Source organism: Urtica dioica, chromosome 9 (genome assembly GCF_054948205.1).
Source record: "Urtica dioica subsp. dioica isolate 48M chromosome 9, U.dioica_male_clone48M_v1_H2, whole genome shotgun sequence".
Taxonomy (NCBI): domain Eukaryota; kingdom Viridiplantae; phylum Streptophyta; class Magnoliopsida; order Rosales; family Urticaceae; genus Urtica; species Urtica dioica.
The window spans coordinates 24,261,575-24,280,506 of NC_142764.1; the positions used below are offsets into that span (position 1 = coordinate 24,261,575).

Here is an 18,932-nt window from a genome sequence, read left to right on the forward strand (position 1 = left end):
GTTTTGGTTGCGACGTGCGCTGATGTGAGTTATCAAACTAGTCGATCAATCCAACCCAAAAGAACGCACAGAGTCTTTAATTTGCCTTTTTTTGAAAATTCAATACGTAACATATTTTACTACTAATTTCATAAATTGGAAATATTAAACATCACTGCATCAGCGAAAATCAACATTGATGTGACAAAATTGTAAGCAAATTTTTTTACGGTAAGATTCTCAAACTCACATGTGTTTATTTCACACGCTGATGTATCAGCGCGCTGCTGAATATCAATTTTCTTCATATATAGTTAGAGAAGTCAAATAGCGAACCGTGTAAAATCAAGTAACGAATCTTCAATGAATAACGTCAATTCATCAGCTCTTTGGTGATTTGAATGCAGAGAAGTTCGGTAACGGCAACATCGGTGATCGAAGCTAAAATGAGGATTGTCTATTTAGCGTTTCTATTAGCGAATTTCAAGAATACTAAAAACATTGCTATAGAGGAAGACAACAAAAAAATGATGGAGAGTTTTGTATTGAATGGTCAGTGTCCATCTTGATTTTTGTTGCCTCTTTCTTTATTCGATTTTAGTTTTTGCATATTAATTTAATGTTTTTAGTTTAGGAAGGTCTAAGAGAGACAACGAGCAAAAAAGAAATTTTTTTTTGGATTTTTGTTTGATATCAGATGTTCCGCTTTTTGTGCGAAAATTATTTTTAGTCTTTTCTAAGTTAAAATGAAATGACTGATTTTGAAAAAAAATATGATTATCGATGATCTTCGATACTCTATAATGACTCATGACAGTTCTTTAACTTTGCAGAAAATATTCTGAATTGACCATCCAATCTTGTTTCTTATTTATTAGGATTTCGATTACTAAAATAAAAGGTAATAAATTATCATTAGATTAACATTTTTATAAATTCAGATACCTTTTAAACAACACCACCACTTATTTTTATTTTATTTTATTTTTTTAATAACAATACCACCAAATACATAAAAGAAAGAGTGCTAGAACTCTAGAGCATTTTTTCTGTCTCCTTGGACTTTTTTTTTTTTTTTTTTTTTTTTTTCTTCATGTTTTTATTCTACGATTCACAACGGTTCGACAATCCCATCTTGATAAGAGATTATGGTTAACTTTTTATCTACATATGTTTGAAATTTTGAAGAACAACTCTTTATTTGATGGATGAAATGTGGTTATTTTATCCATCAAATGTTTGGAAGCTAATTTCAAAATTTTAAATAAGAGCTGGATTTCGAGTGAAATTTACATTTAAGGTCTTTCTTATCTAAGTGATAGATCTGATATTTATTTTAGTGCATTGTCAAAATATGTTCCATATATCTTACATTTATATTCGCCATATTCATAATGGAAGCACCAAAAAAAAAAACAGCGATAATTATTAAATAATAGCTAAAATACCTCATTTTAAGTTCCTTTTATTTGTACAAAGAATAATAGCTAAACATATATTAAAAAGAAACACATATGAAATTAAAAAAAAAAAAAAAAAAAAAAAGACTGAACATGAAATGAAACAAAAGAGTGTTTTGGATTCTCTCTCCTCTGTCCCTTATAAAGTGGCGCTTCTCGTTCCTACGTCCGTGTCGACTCTCTCTCTAGACTCTCTCTGTCTCTGTCTCTCTCTCTACCGCCATCGCTTTGGAAGCTTGTCTTCTCTTCGCTGATCTACACCGACCCAATCGATTGGCCTCTTGCCTCTGACCATCTTATCTTCACCGTCGTTTTCTCTAGCTCGATCGGACAATTCCAAGCCTTCGCTTTCTTTCAAGGTTCGTTCTTTATTCACTTTCAAGATTTTCAATTGTGATACTTTCTTTAGAAGCTCGGTTCGGAAACGGCGTGGCTCTGTGATCGAACCTTAAAAAAATGTTTTCTTTTTTACTTTTTGGTTTTTTTTTTTTTTTTTTTTTTTTTTGTAACCTGGGTATAAAGAAAACGATATTTTTTTTTAATGTGGAAATTGAATAGCTTTAAAGTGAAAATGAACTGTAATGCATGACAGGCTTGTTCATTCTTTGGATTGTGTAAGATCTAGTTCATTTTTTTGGTGCAAAAGAAAATATTTTCAGTCGCTTTCTCTGAAAGAGAATCTTACTTTGAACCTACTCTCTGATTTATTTTCTTTCTTTTTGAAATCCGCGTTTTCATTACCAGTTTTAATTTAGGGCATTTCGGTTCATCTTGTTCAACTTTCTTTTCTTCTCTTCTGTAATCTTGAAGCGTGTGTGTGTTATTTATTTGTTGTTTAATAATTAAGCGACCGTGATTCTTAATCTCTTATTATAATCATTATTATAAGAACGCATATGGGTTTAGTCTCTTCAATTTCAAACGAAAGCAAGATCGGATATTCAATTCTCCCGGGTCACATGTGACATGTGGAACCAAACTATCTTTGTTTATATTTGATGTCTCTGTGATGAGTTTGAAGCGTTTGAACTATAAACGTATGAACTGATCAAATCTAGATTAATTGAGAAAAAACGGAATCTTTCTACTATGGGAAAGCCACTTGTGGCACGGGAAAAGGGTTTGTGAGAAGTAGTGAAAAATTCTGTTGATTTGTTATTTGAAGTAAAGAAAAGTACTAATTGGGGTTTTTGTTATTAAAACTATAATTTTCTCTTCTTTAAGCTATTTGCTAATACCTGCTCTTTTGTATGTGAATCTCCTTAGGTTGTTATGAGAACAAAGTAGAGACCTTCCTTGCTTTTGTCCATGAAGCTTATGAAATCATGGAAATCGATCTTGAAGAGAAAAAATGTGCTGTTTGATGGTGTAAGATTTGATTGTCTTAATTTTTTTTTCTCATCCTTGCAATCGAATTAAAGCTGTATTAAAGATGGATCCTTGTTGCAGGGAAAATGCGGGTTAAAGATGAAGCAATTACCGTTTATGGGAGTTGTGTGTACAGTTATGCTGTTCATCGTGTATAGAACAACTAATTATCAGTATAAACAGGCTGAGGTAATTGAACACGTGATAGCTAATTTGAGTTAATTGAGATCAATTTTTTTATTTTAAAATTAGTTAATTTGTTATTTAAATGAGCAACTTGTACTGAGAGTTTAAATAAACTAATTTTATTTTTTAATCTTTTGAATTATTTTTCTCTTTTCATTCTCCAGATAGATAGAGAAACGCACCCTTTTAGTTCGGTAAGTAAAAACTTGTACTTTGCATTGATTTCTCTTCTCTTATTAGTTTAAGAAGAAATAGCTCACTTTTTTTTTGGGGTAATTTCTATAGGAAATTGTTGTGCCTTCGAGAGAGTTAAATAATTTACCTCGTGGTATGCTACGCACTAAAACGGATCTAGAGTTTAGGCCTCTGTGGTCAACTAGCAGTTCAAGGTTACAGGTCAGATTCGATTATTTATTTTTTTATTTTTTATGGTGTCTTATATATTACCACTTTACAATAATGTGTTCTAATTACTTATTTTTTTTGTGGGTTTATGAATGGCAGGTCAATGATTATAGTCATCGTAACTTGCTGGCCATTCCAGTTGGCATCGAACAGAAAGACAACGTAGATACGATTGTGCAAAAGGTAACGAATATTCTGGGGTTTGTTTAAAAAATAAGGCTGTGGTGATTTGGCCTAATTTCAGTGACTTCAGTTTCTTCCAGAGAATTTTACGATAATCCTGTTTCATTATGATGGAAATGTGGACGAGTGGCGGGATCTTGAGTGGAGTAACGAGGCCATTCACATAGTCGCAGAGAATCAAACAAAGTGGTGAGTTTATTGTTCATTTCAATTCCAATATAAATAAATTTCGTAAGATATTAGACTTGAGGTCACGAATCTTATGACAATTAATTTCAATACGCAACTTCTATTTCTCTTCTCAGGTGGTTTGCAAAACGTTTTTTACATCCAGATGTAGTGTCTATTTATGATTATATATTTCTGTGGGACGAGGATTTGGGGGTTGAACACTTTCATCCCGGAAGGTACGCCTAAATGAATAAAATTCAGAACTATAGGCCTAATAAAAATGTATTTCCTGGGCCACGTTTTGTTCATGAGGTGTCTTATGCTGTTTTTTTTTTTTTTTTTTTTTTTTTTTTTTTTTTTTTTGGCGTGTGTTCTAGATATCTCAAGATCGTAAGGGAAGCGGGTCTGGAGATCTCTCAGCCAGCTTTAGATCCGAACTCGACCGATATACATCATAGAATCACTATCCGGGCCAGAACAAAAAAGTTTCACAGGTGAAGTGAGAGACACTGTTGTTAATCAAACTAAATGTCAGAGCAAAAAATAAAAATAAAAAATCTATATGAATATGAGAGCATTAGCCTTATGAAAACCCTTTTAATATTCAACAGAAGGGTTTATGATCGACGAGGCAGTACTAAGTGTTACGAGTCGAGCGAGGGACCACCTTGCACCGGGTACGTACTATAATTACTCTCCCAGTTAATTTTTCCACTTTGATTATATTTGGTAGGCTAAGTAATTTTCTTAATGCGCGCAGATATGTGGAGGGTATGGCTCCAGTGTTTTCGAGATCCGCTTGGCGTTGTACGTGGAACCTCATCCAGGTAAATTGTTTGAATGTTCTTTGTTCTTCAATAAAAAAAAAAAACTGCAAATTGATCGGCTCCGTTGTTGGATGTTCCGTTTCATCTTCTTTCATATTCACACTAAATTTATTCTATTTTATTTCGTTTTTTCTGTTTTTTTTTATTCCCTTCTTTTTCTTTCCAGAACGATCTGGTGCATGGATGGGGAATGGACATGAAGCTCGGTTATTGTGCGCAGGTATGATCTTGTGATATATTTTTATTTATTTTTGTTTTAAAAATCAATTCTTTTGTTGATCTTTGTTCTGAAAGTGGTTTTATTCGATTTTTCAGGGTGACAGGACAGAGAAAGTGGGCGTTGTGGATAGCCAATACGTTCTTCACATGGCCATTCAAACTCTGGGCTCGTCCCCGAGAAAGGTGTGTGTGTGTGTGTGTATTTGATCATCAATCATTACATTATGGTTGTGCTATGTAGGGATCGATCTAATCGCTTTCACTGGCTCGTGTTTTTTGCAGGCTTCGCATTCCGACGATTCGACAAAGGTACAAACGAAACCCCTTCTCAAGCTCAATAAAGAGCACATACATACAGATTGATTTAGTATGGTTTTACTAATTATTGTCATTAATAATTATTGGTCTTTTAATCGGACACAGCACGGAGCTGCGGCGGATAAGCGAGCTCAGGTGAGGAAGCAATCGACGTGGGAGCAAGAAGCCTTTGAGAAGCGTTGGGAAAAAGCGGCAAAAGAGGACAAGAACTGGGTCGACCCGTTTAGAACAACTAGTCGTAGTAGAGCCCGGACACAGACACAGAGACGAAACCACCATTAAATTAATTGATTAATTATCAAATCAACCAATGTAACTAGTACTTTATATATAATTTTTTTTAGGTGTATCCTTACATATCCGGATTTTTGTCGCCTACATTTTTATTTCTTGAGCTCTTCTTTCTTAATCATTTTATTCATTCCATTCCATAGGTGAGAAAAAAAAAAATTCAAGTAATTTCTTGGCGTAATTAAAGGGGAGAGATTATCTGAAGTTTGATTAGGTTTTCTTATGGTCAAAGATGAATGATAGAGTTTGTGTTGTTTGTTTTGTCGTCTTCTTATTTGCATTATTTTTTTAGGACGTTGAAAGAATTTGGCGTTTTTGTTTTGTTTGGAATTTTGGGTAAAAATAAATGATTTAGACACCTTGTGACTTTTATGGCCCAAAATTATACTCGCTTTGGCTTCCACCAGAAGGAAGAAGAAAATGAAATATTGACTATTTTTCGTGGGATTATTATTTAAAAAAAAGGGGGTGTTAATGACCGAAAAAAATAAATAAAAGACACCCAATACCTCTTTGGCGAATTATCTTTGGGATGAACGATACAAGCTAGCTGTTTTTAATAAGTTTATTAATACGCTTTGTTTAATTTTCATTTTCTTAAGAAACCCATGAGCTAATCTTTGTTTTCTTGTTTGTTGTATGTTTGTCCCCCGAGGAACTTGACGATACCTAATAAATCATTATTTTGGCTATGATAAGAAAGCATTTTATTCATGATAAACCATATATTAGAGTAAACGTTAGTTAAAAACTTAAAACTCATGCAACTATTACTTTATTTGATAAATTTAGTATATAACTAAAAAAAAACCAAAAAAAAAAAAAAAAAAAAAAATCTTCCAACTCACTTCAGAACGTCGTCTTCAATTTACCTGAAGAAAGCTCTTTAAAAGTAAATAATCTCCGGACCAACCGCCGAAAGCAATTTTACAACTATTTTGGGAACTTTCAATACGAAATCACAAAAAAATTATACAAAAATAATCTGAGGATAACAGTTGTAGAATTATAGGCTATAGAAAAAAATAGCTTACCTCAACATACTGATTTTTTTTTACCTAAATATTATTTTGAGTACGGTCAATTAAAATTTACTTTTATGGCCTATGGTCAAATTAAAATTACTTTATAGCTATGGTCAAACAAAATTTTAGGCATAAAAGTAAAATATAGAAATGCTAGAAAATGAATCGTGGATTAGATGATGACTTTCTCCTGCTATTCCCATTAAGTAATATTTTTTAATTAAAAAAAATTCAATAGCATATTAAATTACATCGAGAGCCGACCGAGTCGAGAGACTCGAAGTTCCGACTTATCTCCGTGTGTTGAAAAGTATAAGATATCAATACAAGAGAAATTGCTGCCACCGATTTCATAACATTTTCCCACTTTCTATAAAAATGGTAATTTTTCCCAAAATAACACATCTATGTCAACAATGTTGACATCTATGTTTGCCCTTCACTATTAGATGTCAACATTGTTGATATAGAGGTGGTATTTTGAGAAAAAATAGTCTTTTGATGAAAAGTAAAAAAATGTTATGAAATCAGTGACAAATTAAACAATTCCTCGTCAATATAATAGAATGAAAAAAATTAAATAAATAAACAATTATCTTCTTGTTAGTTTTAGAAGTCGTTGGTCTATGTTCGTACGAATGTGACAAAGCCCTCTGTAGAATTTCCTCCTTTCCTTTTTGGAAATTTCTCATTCAATTAATTTCCTTATTCCATAAGCTTTCCTTTCTTCTTCTTCTTCCGTAGCTGTTGAGAGTTGAGTCTCGACCTTTTAACTCTCTCTCTCTGTCTCTGTCTCTCTCTCTCTCTTCTCTCTCTCTCTCTCTCTCTCTCTCTCTCTCTCTCTCTCTCTCTCTCTCTCTCTCTCTCTCTCTCTCTCTCTCTCTCTCTCTCTTCCATGGCTCGTCAATACGATCAGAACCCCTTCGCCGAAGAAGAAGAAGTCAATCCTTTCTCTGTAAGTTACACTCTCAACTCTCTTCTAGACTTATACGATGTTTTTTTTTTATTGAGAAAAAGTTTGATAATTTTTTTGTGAAATTTGGCCGACTATTTATAGCCGTTGACTTTCTTCCTCAGTTACGGTTGATTTTACGAGCTTGGGTTCACTGTTCTGTGCGTGATTTCTGTGAATTGAATCGTTGATAGATTTTCTTGTGTTGATGGAATTCCCAAAAATGAAACTCTCAGCACAATTGTATAGGGCTTTGACTTGTATATATAGTAATTGTTCATAGATCATCTCTTAGGTATAAATAGTAGAAGAACGCCGATTCTCCTGGGATTTTACTATAAATCTAATATAATTCATGGGCTACACTTTTGCCAATGACTAAACTATTTAGGGGTATGCTATGATTGTGTTTTTTAAAATTTAATTTCCCATTGTAAATGAAATTATACAGAACCCTAGAGGAGTTTCCCAGCCGAAAGGTACAAGGCTGTCTCCTCTTCCTCCCGAGCCTGTCGATTTCAACTATGGCGTGGGACCCACAGTTGACATACCCATTGACTCTGCTAAGGTGAATTGGCCCGATATCTTTGGCATGTTTTCTTTTTTTCTCCGATGATCGATCTTCAATCTGATAATATGGTGTTTTTTGAAATTTAGGATTTGAGAAGTAAAGAGAAAGAGCTCCAAGCGAAGGAAGCTGAGTTATCGAGGCGCGAAAAGGTATTTTGTTTTCCAAAATTCCGATTTCTGAAACGTTTCTGTTCTGGCTCATAGCGTTCGTACTTGGGACGGTACAAAAGAGAGCCTGTTTATACGGAACGCTTGTCTCATATGTTAACCGCTTGGTAATAATAATACGATTTAGCTGTGTGATTTAGGCATACACGAGGCATGGCTAATTGATCTAGAAATTCGGCACGTTTTATACGTAATTTTGTGTAGTTTTCTTGACACTTGAACATGATAATTCGTGTGTTTTCTTATTTGAAAGAAAAGCTCTGTACCTTCACTTCAGTTTAACTAAATAAATAGGAATAAGGTTTTCGGCCCTGATTGCCTGATTATTTTGACGCAGTTATGACTTGCTAGATCTTTCTTAGCATAGCAGACACATTAGTAACCCAATTGCCTGATATATATTTACAACGAAATTAATCACAGTAATTATCTTAAGACCTGTTCGATTTTACATAGCTTCTAAGTTTCGGGGTTGTAATTTTGTTGGCTGTTGAATTCTCCTTTTTGTGTACTGGTGTATACCATTCCCTTGTATTGCCGCCTATAAAACAAGAAAAATGGGAATTTTTTTATTTTATTTTCACAAGACTTCAATTATAATTATTTTTTTTGTGTATTTTGATTATATATATTAATAGAAACTCTATAATTCTCTCGGATCGAAACCTAAACTCCGCTTGATTGTTTTGCAGGATCTAAGACGAAGAGAAGAAGCTGCAGCTCGAGGTAACCTTTCTACTTCTCTTTTGCTTCTATTCTCTGTCGCTAATGCTCTCACAAAACGTTCACTATTTTTGAACAGTCGTTTCATAGTTTCTCACACCTCTTCTTGTTTTTTTTTTTTGCAGCTGGAATTGTTATCGAGGAGAAAAATTGGCCACCTTTCTTCCCAATAATCCACCATGATATTGCAAAAGAGATACCGATACACTTACAAAGAACCCAGTACGTTGCGTTCTCTACTTGGTTAGGTAAGTCAGTATATAAATGAACTATATATTTTTTGTGTCATTTACTTCTAACACTGATATGGCTTCTCTGAACATCTCAAGTAGGACCGGCTTGTTAACTAATATGGCTTTGTCGTTGTTATGCAGGACTGATCGTTTGCCTTCTCTGGAACATTGTAGCTGTTACTACAGCATGGATCAAAGGGGAACGTAAGTATTATTTTGCTCTATCTCGATTTTTTTATTTCATTATCGATCCGGGTTCTTGTATCTGATATGATGATGGGTATTAATGGTGTCTGTTCTTTGTTGCAGAGGTGAGGATCTGGTTCCTCGCTGTTATCTACTTTATAGCAGGCGTCCCTGGTTCCTATGTGTTCTGGTATCGTCCATTGTATAACGCCTTCAGGTATATTAAGCCATACATGCGTATAATTCCATATGTATGTATAAATATTGTGTTTGTGTATACATACATAGTATTGTATTGAACATTCTCGCCGTTCCAGGAGTGACAGTGCTTTTCGGTATGGATTGTTCTTCATGCTATATCTGGTGAGAAGCCCCGTCGTCGCTTAATTCTTATTTTTGTATCGAAAATAAAATTGAAAAAGAAAAATCTCACCTTCCAAAGTGGTCTGTCTGCTTTTACAGCTCCACATTGCTTTCTGCATCTTTGCCTCGGTCGCGCCTCCGATCGTATTTCGAGGAAAGTCTCTCACGTACGTACTCAACTCGCTCTCCTCCTTGTTGCTTATGACTCACTTTCAGATTCTAGAGTCGATATCGCTACGACCTTTTACATAAGAAACAAATATGATTTGCATTTCTCTATGAAATATTCTCACTTGGAATTCCACTGTAATACTGTTTGTAAAATAACAAGTTTTTTTTTTTTTTTTTTTTTTTTTTTTTTTTAACAGGGGAATTCTGCCTGCTATAGATATTATAAGCCCGCATCCTTTGGTTGGGGTAAGTAATTATTAAGAGTGTTTAAGCCTTAATCATCATATCTTACTCGACTAGTATATTTTTGGAAGCTCAGTTCTCTCAACCGCATTTTCCTTTGCTTGATGTAGATCTTTTACTTCGTCGGGTTCGGTTTATTCGTCGTGGAGTCGGTAGTCAGCGTCTGGGTTATTCAGGTAAGTAAAAATGACCTTTCCCTGTGGCCGAATTTAAGGAACAGCAATGAGATTATTGATACTTGAACAATAATCTCATTTTTTTTTTTTTTTTTTTTTTTTTTTTTTTTTGCAGCAAGTATACATGTACTTTCGAGGCAGTGGAAAAGCTGCTCAAATGAAGCGCGAGGCTGCTAGAGGAGCCGTGAGGGCCGCGATATGAAACCACCGGAGACACACTAGACTATGTACATACAGCGAGTTACGATAGATATGTATTTGTTGTGTCCATTTCTTTTTCTAAACAACACCCGGTTTTAAGAATCAATCTTACTTTGGTAGTTTTGATTGTTTATTTCTATGGTCTTCGTACGTATGTAAAGCCACTTGAGTGGATTTTTTTTCCTTCACATCTATGTACTATGTATTTGTTTGTTTTATTTTACTTATTTGTAGATTTAAATTTAACAGATGGGCGGTGATGACGGTTTTGAAGATGGTGTACAAAATCTATATAAAATGAACTTGTGATCGGTTAGGTAATTACAAAGTCAAACTTTTTATTTATTATAGTTGACTTTCTTTGGTGTGGAGTAGGTAAGTTGGGTTGAATTACTTGAGAGTTTTTGTCGTACAGATTTGCGGGTGTGGGGTCGGTAAGTAAGGATTAAAAGGGCTTGATTTTTTTATTTTATTTTAAGGACAAATTTGCTTTCAACGGGGATTGAACTCACATACACAGTGAAGATGGTGTGAAATTACCAATTAGGCTATGTTATGTACTACGATTAAAAAAACTTAACGAGCCTGCTAAAAAGATGGTCGAGACTTGAGACACAATAGTGTACCAATATTTTTGCTTAATTCATTTACATTAATTTTTCTAGTTGGTATTGCGTGGATTGATCTATGATAAGAATATTGTGGAGAATCGCTTTATAATCGAATGGGAGATAGGTTTATAACTGATCACTTGATCGTGTAAGCTGAGAAAGAAATATTTGATAGCGAAGTTATTATCAACCATTTTCAAACCATGAAATCTTGCCCTTGTTATTTAATTTTGTGTTATTTTTATCATCATATCCTAGATTTTAATTTTATGAATTAAAATTGTTGAATCTTTTATTTATTTGTGCACACTAGTTGGTAAATACATGTTGTGCAAGACAACTTGTATGCTCGGCGACAATGTCGAATTTGGCCACTATAGCCCGAAAGAAATCCTTATGAGAATGACATAGACGATCGGGTTGAGAAGCTGGGTTCAATGGTGCGAGAGACACAGAGTAGCAAATGAGTTGCGCTTGGTAAACACGAAATTGATAATATATTGGGAACCCGAGTATATGAAAATGAGTTTCGAAAGATAAATGGAAAACCGACGAAGGAGACCTAAATACGGCTTAAGTTTCCTAAAGGCGTCACTTGGAGAGTCTATTCCCCTATTCGTACGAAAGGGTTTTTTTTTTTTTTTTTTGCATCAAACGGCTTAATGAATCCCTTGCTGAATTCAAACACAAAAACAAAAGACCTTGATCATATATAGTAGATCAACCTGTTGACTTTGGATTGACCAATTCTTTTCAAACTCAATCAACATTTTTTTTTTCGGAAATGATTTTTGTCTCGATTCACGAGTGGGAACGATCCACTCACGTGTTGACACGTGGCAACGAACTGCCACGTGTCAACACGTGAGTGGATCGTTCCCACTTGTGAATCGAGACAGATAGCATTGCTCTTTTTTTTTTACTTAAATCCGTGTCATGACCGTGCTTTATATTACCGATCCAAGTAACACGTAAAAGTGATTTGCTGGAAGTATTGGAGGGACTGAATCACGCATCAAATAATTTATAATAAAAGTAGCACTTGCACACGTTAAATGTCTTGAAGGTCTCACACAAGTATACCCAGTGACGGAGCCAGCTAAGGTCCAGGGGGGGCTTAAGCCCCCCCTCAAATTTTTTTTTTTTTGCACTTTTTGCCCATTTAAAATTGAAAATTTATACTTTTGGCCCAATTTTTATAAATTTTTTACAATCAAGCCCCCCCCTGAATTTTTTTTTTCAAATTAGCCCCACCTGATGGGCTTTTCTGGCTCCGTCACTGAGTATACCGTATGATACGATGAACCTATTGTTCAAACTATACTAACGAAGTGAAATTCTAACTAAAGGAAATCACATATTTCTTGAAGAAGGTGTTTGAGAGAGAGAGAGAGAGAGAGAGAGAGAGAGAGAGAGAGAGAGAGAGAGAGAGAGAGAGAGAGAGTTTTAAGTGAAGTGAATGATTCTCAAAAAACAACTTTGTTATAGAAATGTATGCATTTCTGAAGAGAAACAACTAACAGTTGTAGCCCTTCACATAAGGTAAATCACCCAATAATTGTAACCCTTCACAAAAGTGTTGATCACTCAAGAGTTAAAACCCTTTCCAATGATAGTAAAGCATCCAATTGTCAATACCATACACAAAAGGTAGTCATATCACAACATACATTTTTGTTCGTTAGTGAACTAATATTCTTTTGAGTTGTGGGGCCTAATTCATCAGATCGACTAATTTATAATTTGAGGATATTAGTCGAGGGTATTTTGAGAATTTTTGGTTTGTATTTGTTTATCCTAGTTTTATCATATTTATTATCTGAGTACCGATATTCTTTTATTACTACAAAATAGATTTTTAGTTGTTGGTAACTTTTAGAAATGGATTTTGAGCTTTTTGAAGCGATTTTTTCGCTTCTAAATGGATCGTCTCGTTTTTCATATTTAGAGGGATTTTCACCCATGAGGGTTCGAATTTATATGTACGCACATGTGTCCTACATTTTCACTTTGATGTCCAAAAATGTGTATACCTTTCGTTCTTCAAAAGTATCATTCGGCAAACAAATTGTAGTCTTAAACATCAGTATCTTTTGTTCTATATCAATTTCTAAGAGAGCTTAAAGTAATTTTAACAACAACTCAAGTTGGTGAGTATTTTGGAGACACAATTGGAACATGTTAAAAAGGGAAAAGAGAATATTTGATTTTTTGGTTTAACTATTATTAGTGTTTATTAACAAAACTGAGACCTTAATACCAACTATTACTGGATCGTGGTTATCATCAAAATAAGGGAAAATAACACATTTATACCCTGTGTTTTAGTGAAATATCGAGTTTAACCCTCGATTTTCAAAAATGTCGAGTTCATACCCTCTGTTTAACTAAAATGACGAAAGTATACCATCTGTTTAACTAAAATGACGAAATTATACCCTGTAATAAACAACAGTGTCACGAATATTCTTTTTATTGACTTTTCATTGACGTTGACTATAATATTTATATATAAACACCAATTATCTTTATTCATTCGCGTCATATATGTAATTTATTTAAAAACTAAAAAATAAACAACAGTCTCTTAATCGTGAAGAACACAGAAAGAGGCAAAAGAGTAAACATCGATAGTTGATAGTCATCAAAATCACATATTCGAACAGAGAATCCAGGATTTAGAGTTACAATTCGAACACGGAGTGAAGTCATTTCTTAGGAGGTATGAGTTTTATTATTTAAATTCAATTTAAGGCTATTTTTATTTCAAAATTGAGAATTTGGAAGTTAGGGTACTGATTTAGATTTGATTCGGTTTTTCTTATATAAGAGTTAATATCAATGAAATGGAGATTTGTGACGCTGTTATTCATTTCAGGGTATAATTTCGTCATTTTAGTTAAACATAGGGTATAATTTCGTCATTTTAGTTGAACAGAGGGTATGAACTCGACATTTTTGAAAACCGAGGTTAAACTCGACATTTCACTAAAACACAAGGTATAAATGTGTTATTTTCCCTAAAAAATAACAAAAAGAAAAATGTTGGGCTAGTGGGCACCGAAAGGGGATAGTGAAATGAGAAATCGCAATTAAATTTAGAAAAGAAATAAGAGTAGTGCGTAACTAACTGGTAGTACTAATGCTTCTACAGCGCCATTTTAACGTTGTAGTTACTTAGGAATTTGTTTAAAAATTATAGTAATAAAACAAGAGAAACTCATATGTACAATTCTTGTAATGAATTTTACTGTTGTCGATCAACAATATAATAATCAGCCACAAGCATCCATTTTCTTAAGCTTCGGTTTGAATAGTCAACGACTGACTTAAATGATGAAAACGAAATACACGATATGACGGAGATTGGTATCCAAATAACATGCTCTAAAGGAATAGACCGACATGAAATCAAATGAATTTCCTGAAATTAAATGTAGTTTACATCTGAGTCTCTGACTATGCTTATATATATATATATATATATATATATATATATATATATATATATATATCACTTCATGAGTCCAAAAAAAAAAGTCTCGTAAATAAGAAACAGCATGATCAACTAGTGTGCTTTCCTAATTAAATGACTAATATACTTCAGCGAAGTTCTAGCAAGTTTTTTCACTGATATATTTATAAAATTAAAATAGTCATCAAAATTACCACAGTATCACTTATAAGGCAAATCATCCACGCCAAGTTTAAAACCATATTAAAAACATACTGATATATTTTAAGCATATACCGTAGCACAAACAATCATATGACCAAACGAACCCAACCCTCAACAACACTCAATGAATACCGTCTAATAAGTACTCTTATTACCACTCTCTCTCTTTTTCTTTATATAATAGTTTTGCTTTATATATAAAATCCATATCCTCAACAAGAGCCCTAATAACTCCAATCAATGATATAGAATCATGACAGCAAAATAATGAAAATAGTTGAGAGAAAGATTAATTACTAATAAAACTATACCATTCATCTCACCATGATGATCTATGATCTATACTACTAGTAGAAGTACTCAAGTGAGATCACATAGGCATACTCACATGTTCCACATACATATAAACCATCTCTATATATAATATAATATATTATATATAAAACACATCTATATTGATACCGGTGTGTCTAGCAATAGGCGTTACACTTCTTCTTGCAGTCCATGGTGCAACCACCGCCGCCGCCTCCGCCGCCGTAGCCCTTGCCGGAGCGGCTGTAAGAGGTGAAGCACTTGGCCGGACACGTCAGCTTCTTGTTGTAGCAAGGGCCTTTGTCCTTGCACACTATGGTGGGCCTAATAATCCCTCCCTTGGAAGAGCCTCCGCTCGGAGACCCGTACCCGGATCCGTACCCGCCTCCGATGTTACCGCTCCCGAACCCCGGTATGTCGAACCCCGGCCCGAAGAACCCGCCTCCGCCGGCGTTCCCATTGTTGTTATTACCGTCGTTGCCCTTGTTGTTGGACTTGGAGCGCTTGAGCTCGGCGGCGAGGGCTTTGTCGGATCCGGGTCGGGTCGAGAGAGAGGGCGGCGAGAGGGTGGATATGGTGATGATGAGAAGGGCTATGATGAGAATGCTTGTTTGGAGTTTCATTTTTCTTGTTTGTTTGTTTTTGGAGAGAGATAGAGGGTTTGATGTAGAGGGAGTGAAGATACTTATATATGTAGATAGATAGAGGAAAGGTTAATAGGTAAAGGGCATTTATGATTTGATGGGCAAAGTTTGGGGGACAGTTGAGAGAGAGAGAGAGAGAGAGAGAGAGAGAGAGAGAGAGAGAGAGAGAGAGAGAGAGAGAGAGAGAGTTTTTCATGAATGGATGGAGAGGGTTAGGTTAAGTGCAATAATTATGCTGTTTTTCTCTGATCTACTTATTATTGTTTGACAATTCGTGTTATGGATAAGTGAGAGAATCTCATACATATAATATCTCATTCTTTGCTTATAAATTTGGTCTTTGCGTTAGAAGTAATTTAAGTTGGACTCTGGTTTTTTTTGGGGTCCCATGCATTGTACGTTAATATTTATTAGAAATTTGATTTCGTGATCAGCATGTGTAACGAGTATTGGTAATGAAGTTTTGTATTATTTGAAAGAGGCGTTGACGATGCCACTCAGGAGAACAAATCTTATGCCACGTGTTCGGTCACAAGCAATTCCACTTGACATCACCACTAGTGTGAGGTGTTTTAAGCTATTATTCTCCGATCTTCGCGGGGCTTATTTTGTCTCTACGACCTACAGTTAATTTTATTTTTTTGTAAAATTATTGGATATAGTCATGATAACATCTTTCCTTGCTTCACAGTTTCAGTCTTTTTCTCGTTGACGGTGGAGGAATCGGTTACTTTTTACGCTCTCTATATTTTATCAAAAAAATTAGATAATTAGTCGATTAAAACGTTTGAAATTGCTATATAGCCAATATTTCGTAATTCTTAAATAAATAGTTATAAAGATGACGTGTTATTTCTGCTTTGCCCCTCTATTCAAATAAAAAAGTGAAGTATTTACGTCAATTTACACGTGTAAATATATGGGCGTGATAATTTATCTAAGATTTATAAAACGTTGGTTATATAGTAATGTGAAACTGTATCTAATGAACTTATTTTTATAAACCATCATAAAGTGTATCATGCATAAGTCTTATCGGAATAAGCATATTACTAAACTTCTTCGCTTTCCTTTTGTTTAAAAAAGTTAAATTTCGTAGAAAAATGGAAATTGAAATGGTAGTGGCTGCTAATTTTGAAAATACGAAATTCGCTGGAATAATTAGGATAGCGGTATTCGACTAATAATTTATAAAACCAAAAAAATAAAATATTTATTAAAGAGGCAAAATTTGATTTCAAACATAGACGTTGTATAAAGATTGTACGTTTGACTATTATTTAATCAAACGGCTGGAACGTTATTATACATGACGAGATAATGCATATCTCGTTTACTTTATTATCCATCGTATTCATTTTTTTTTCATAAAAATAGGAATAGTAGAAGAACCAATAATTTTGTTTTTCGAGTCACTCTTGAAGTTGAATACCAATCAAGAATTGTTTTCGACCTCACGAGTAAAATCAATAGAAAAGCCAAATCCCTTGTATTATATACCAGATCCAGCTCAAATAGATCTCCTTTTCTTGAAATTCATCTTCTTATTTAGAACTGATTAGCTCAAATAAATCAAAGAAATGATTTTGTTCAAGAATGAAAGTTTGTTGATGATCGGCTTAAATGGTCCGAAGAACGGATGCATGCATAATATTGTGTATAAGAAGTGTATATATATATATATATATATATATATATTATATATATATATATATATACATATATATTGGTTAGATTAATTAACTATTCAAACTACAAAGTACGTAGCGTAAAGCGAGATTTTAATTAAGCAGAAGTCTCAGCTGGCACTCAAATATCAGTGTCGTTTAACACTAATGTTATACTCTTATATGGTATTCATAATTGCTGTTCGGTTCACAAGCAGGTATATATATATATATGTTCACGGGATCTCAACCAATTATATGTGACTTTTAGTACATGCATGACAGACAAAGTTTGACGATTTGAACTATAAATTTTTGACGAAAATCTCAGCAACAAGGGAGAGGAAATTAACGCCTTTCATTACATACATATATATATATATATATATATATATATATATATATATAGAGCTTTAATGTGGGCTAACTTCCCATCTGCAATTCCATTTATGTAAGTGCCAGTCACGCGGTTTTGAGATTTGCATGATTTCTTACAGAAAGCGCGTGGCTCCACTTTTTGTGTTTCTAGCTAATGGCTATTATATCTTTAACATTATTAGTCAATATTACCTAAATCCACTATACTATACTAAACAGGTTACAGGGATCAAAACTATACTACAGCTGATAATAAAAGTTACTTAGCTAAACTCCTTTTCCTTCCATTAAGGTTTATTTTTCCTTGCTTATTCTAATGATAAACTCACACCACTTACGTAGTGAGATCGTGAACTCAAAATCCTCTAGGATACATATGTGCACGCTATTTAATCGACCTTTTGTTTTTGTGGAGGTGGAAGTTTATCATCTCTTAGCATTAAGCTCTTGTATATATATATATATATATATATATATATATATATATATATATATATATATATATATATATAATGTAACCTTGATTAATAATATCATGTAAATAATAATTTTTTTTTTGTTATTTAATTGGAAGACTTCGATTAGATGTTGGGAATTACTAATGAAGCATTCTGGTGGAATATAGTTTGGCAGTGATAATGAGTTACTGAAATTAAAAAATATTTAAAAGGTTTAGGGTTTTACACGATATTTTCAAAATTTTGTCGAAATGTTAGCAAAAATTCATAAGATCCAGCAAAACTTCACTTGAAAATTGAAACTTTAGTAATTATAAATTAATAACAAAATATTTCTCAAATAAGTGATTCTCTTGTATTTTTTTTTCCTGTCTCCTTCTATTTTCCTTCTAAATCATGACATGAAATTATTTTCATTATAATTTTCTAGAAATAAGTTTAATTATATTGACATAGAAAATGACACAAAAAAACGGAAAGGAGTTTGAATTATCCTTACATTGCTCGTGCCTAGCTAATAACCTAAAAAAGAAGTGAGGGTATAAATTATAAATTTCTTGAGAATTTTATTCGTATTTAAGTGTTTTAGATTTCAATATAATCCACAAACTGTATACAAAACATGTATTGTATTGTATTTTGTTTAAAACTATCTACTTTAAAAAATTATATAAAAAGATTTTAAAAGATAAAATAAAAAACTATTCCGAAGAAATGCTAACATAACTCTACTAACGCTTTTACGTTTCTCATAAAAGAACTACT

At 33.5% G+C, this 18,932-nt stretch overlaps 3 protein-coding genes across 4 annotated transcripts; 2 read left to right on the top strand and 1 right to left on the bottom strand.

Annotated features, from left to right (window-relative positions):
* The first annotated feature begins 1,581 nt into the window (after positions 1 to 1,581).
* Positions 1,582 to 5,668, top strand: LOC149386033 (uncharacterized). Of its 2 annotated transcripts, XM_089625721.1 has the most exons (15): positions 1,582 to 1,798; positions 2,706 to 2,807; positions 2,889 to 2,996; positions 3,158 to 3,187; positions 3,279 to 3,389; positions 3,498 to 3,581; positions 3,652 to 3,770; positions 3,887 to 3,988; positions 4,130 to 4,246; positions 4,364 to 4,429; positions 4,513 to 4,579; positions 4,746 to 4,799; positions 4,895 to 4,981; positions 5,081 to 5,107; positions 5,222 to 5,668. In XM_089625721.1, exons 2-15 carry the CDS (start codon positions 2,748 to 2,750, stop codon positions 5,396 to 5,398), a joined length of 1,209 nt encoding a protein of 402 aa, XP_089481847.1. In that variant the 5' UTR covers positions 1,582 to 1,798; positions 2,706 to 2,747; the 3' UTR covers positions 5,399 to 5,668. The 2 variants fall into 2 exon arrangements, with proteins under 2 accessions (XP_089481847.1, XP_089481848.1); XM_089625722.1 differs by lacking the exon at positions 2,706 to 2,807 and having other exon boundaries at positions 1,586 to 1,798.
* Positions 5,669 to 7,080: 1,412 nt separating this feature from the next.
* LOC149386034 (secretory carrier-associated membrane protein 3-like) lies at positions 7,081 to 10,691 on the top strand. The gene is made up of 12 exons (XM_089625484.1): positions 7,081 to 7,387; positions 7,836 to 7,952; positions 8,042 to 8,104; positions 8,815 to 8,848; positions 8,971 to 9,093; positions 9,220 to 9,282; positions 9,388 to 9,481; positions 9,582 to 9,627; positions 9,727 to 9,794; positions 9,996 to 10,044; positions 10,152 to 10,217; positions 10,333 to 10,691. The coding sequence occupies exons 1-12, from the start codon at positions 7,328 to 7,330 to the stop codon at positions 10,417 to 10,419; spliced, it is 870 nt and encodes a 289-aa protein (XP_089481610.1). The 5' UTR covers positions 7,081 to 7,327; the 3' UTR covers positions 10,420 to 10,691.
* A 4,044-nt stretch (positions 10,692 to 14,735) lies between these two features.
* Positions 14,736 to 15,697, bottom strand: LOC149386035 (uncharacterized). Its single transcript, XM_089624974.1, has one exon. It carries the CDS (start codon positions 15,641 to 15,643, stop codon positions 15,179 to 15,181), a length of 465 nt encoding a protein of 154 aa, XP_089481100.1. The 5' UTR covers positions 15,644 to 15,697; the 3' UTR covers positions 14,736 to 15,178.
* Between the last annotated feature and the right edge of the window lie 3,235 nt (positions 15,698 to 18,932).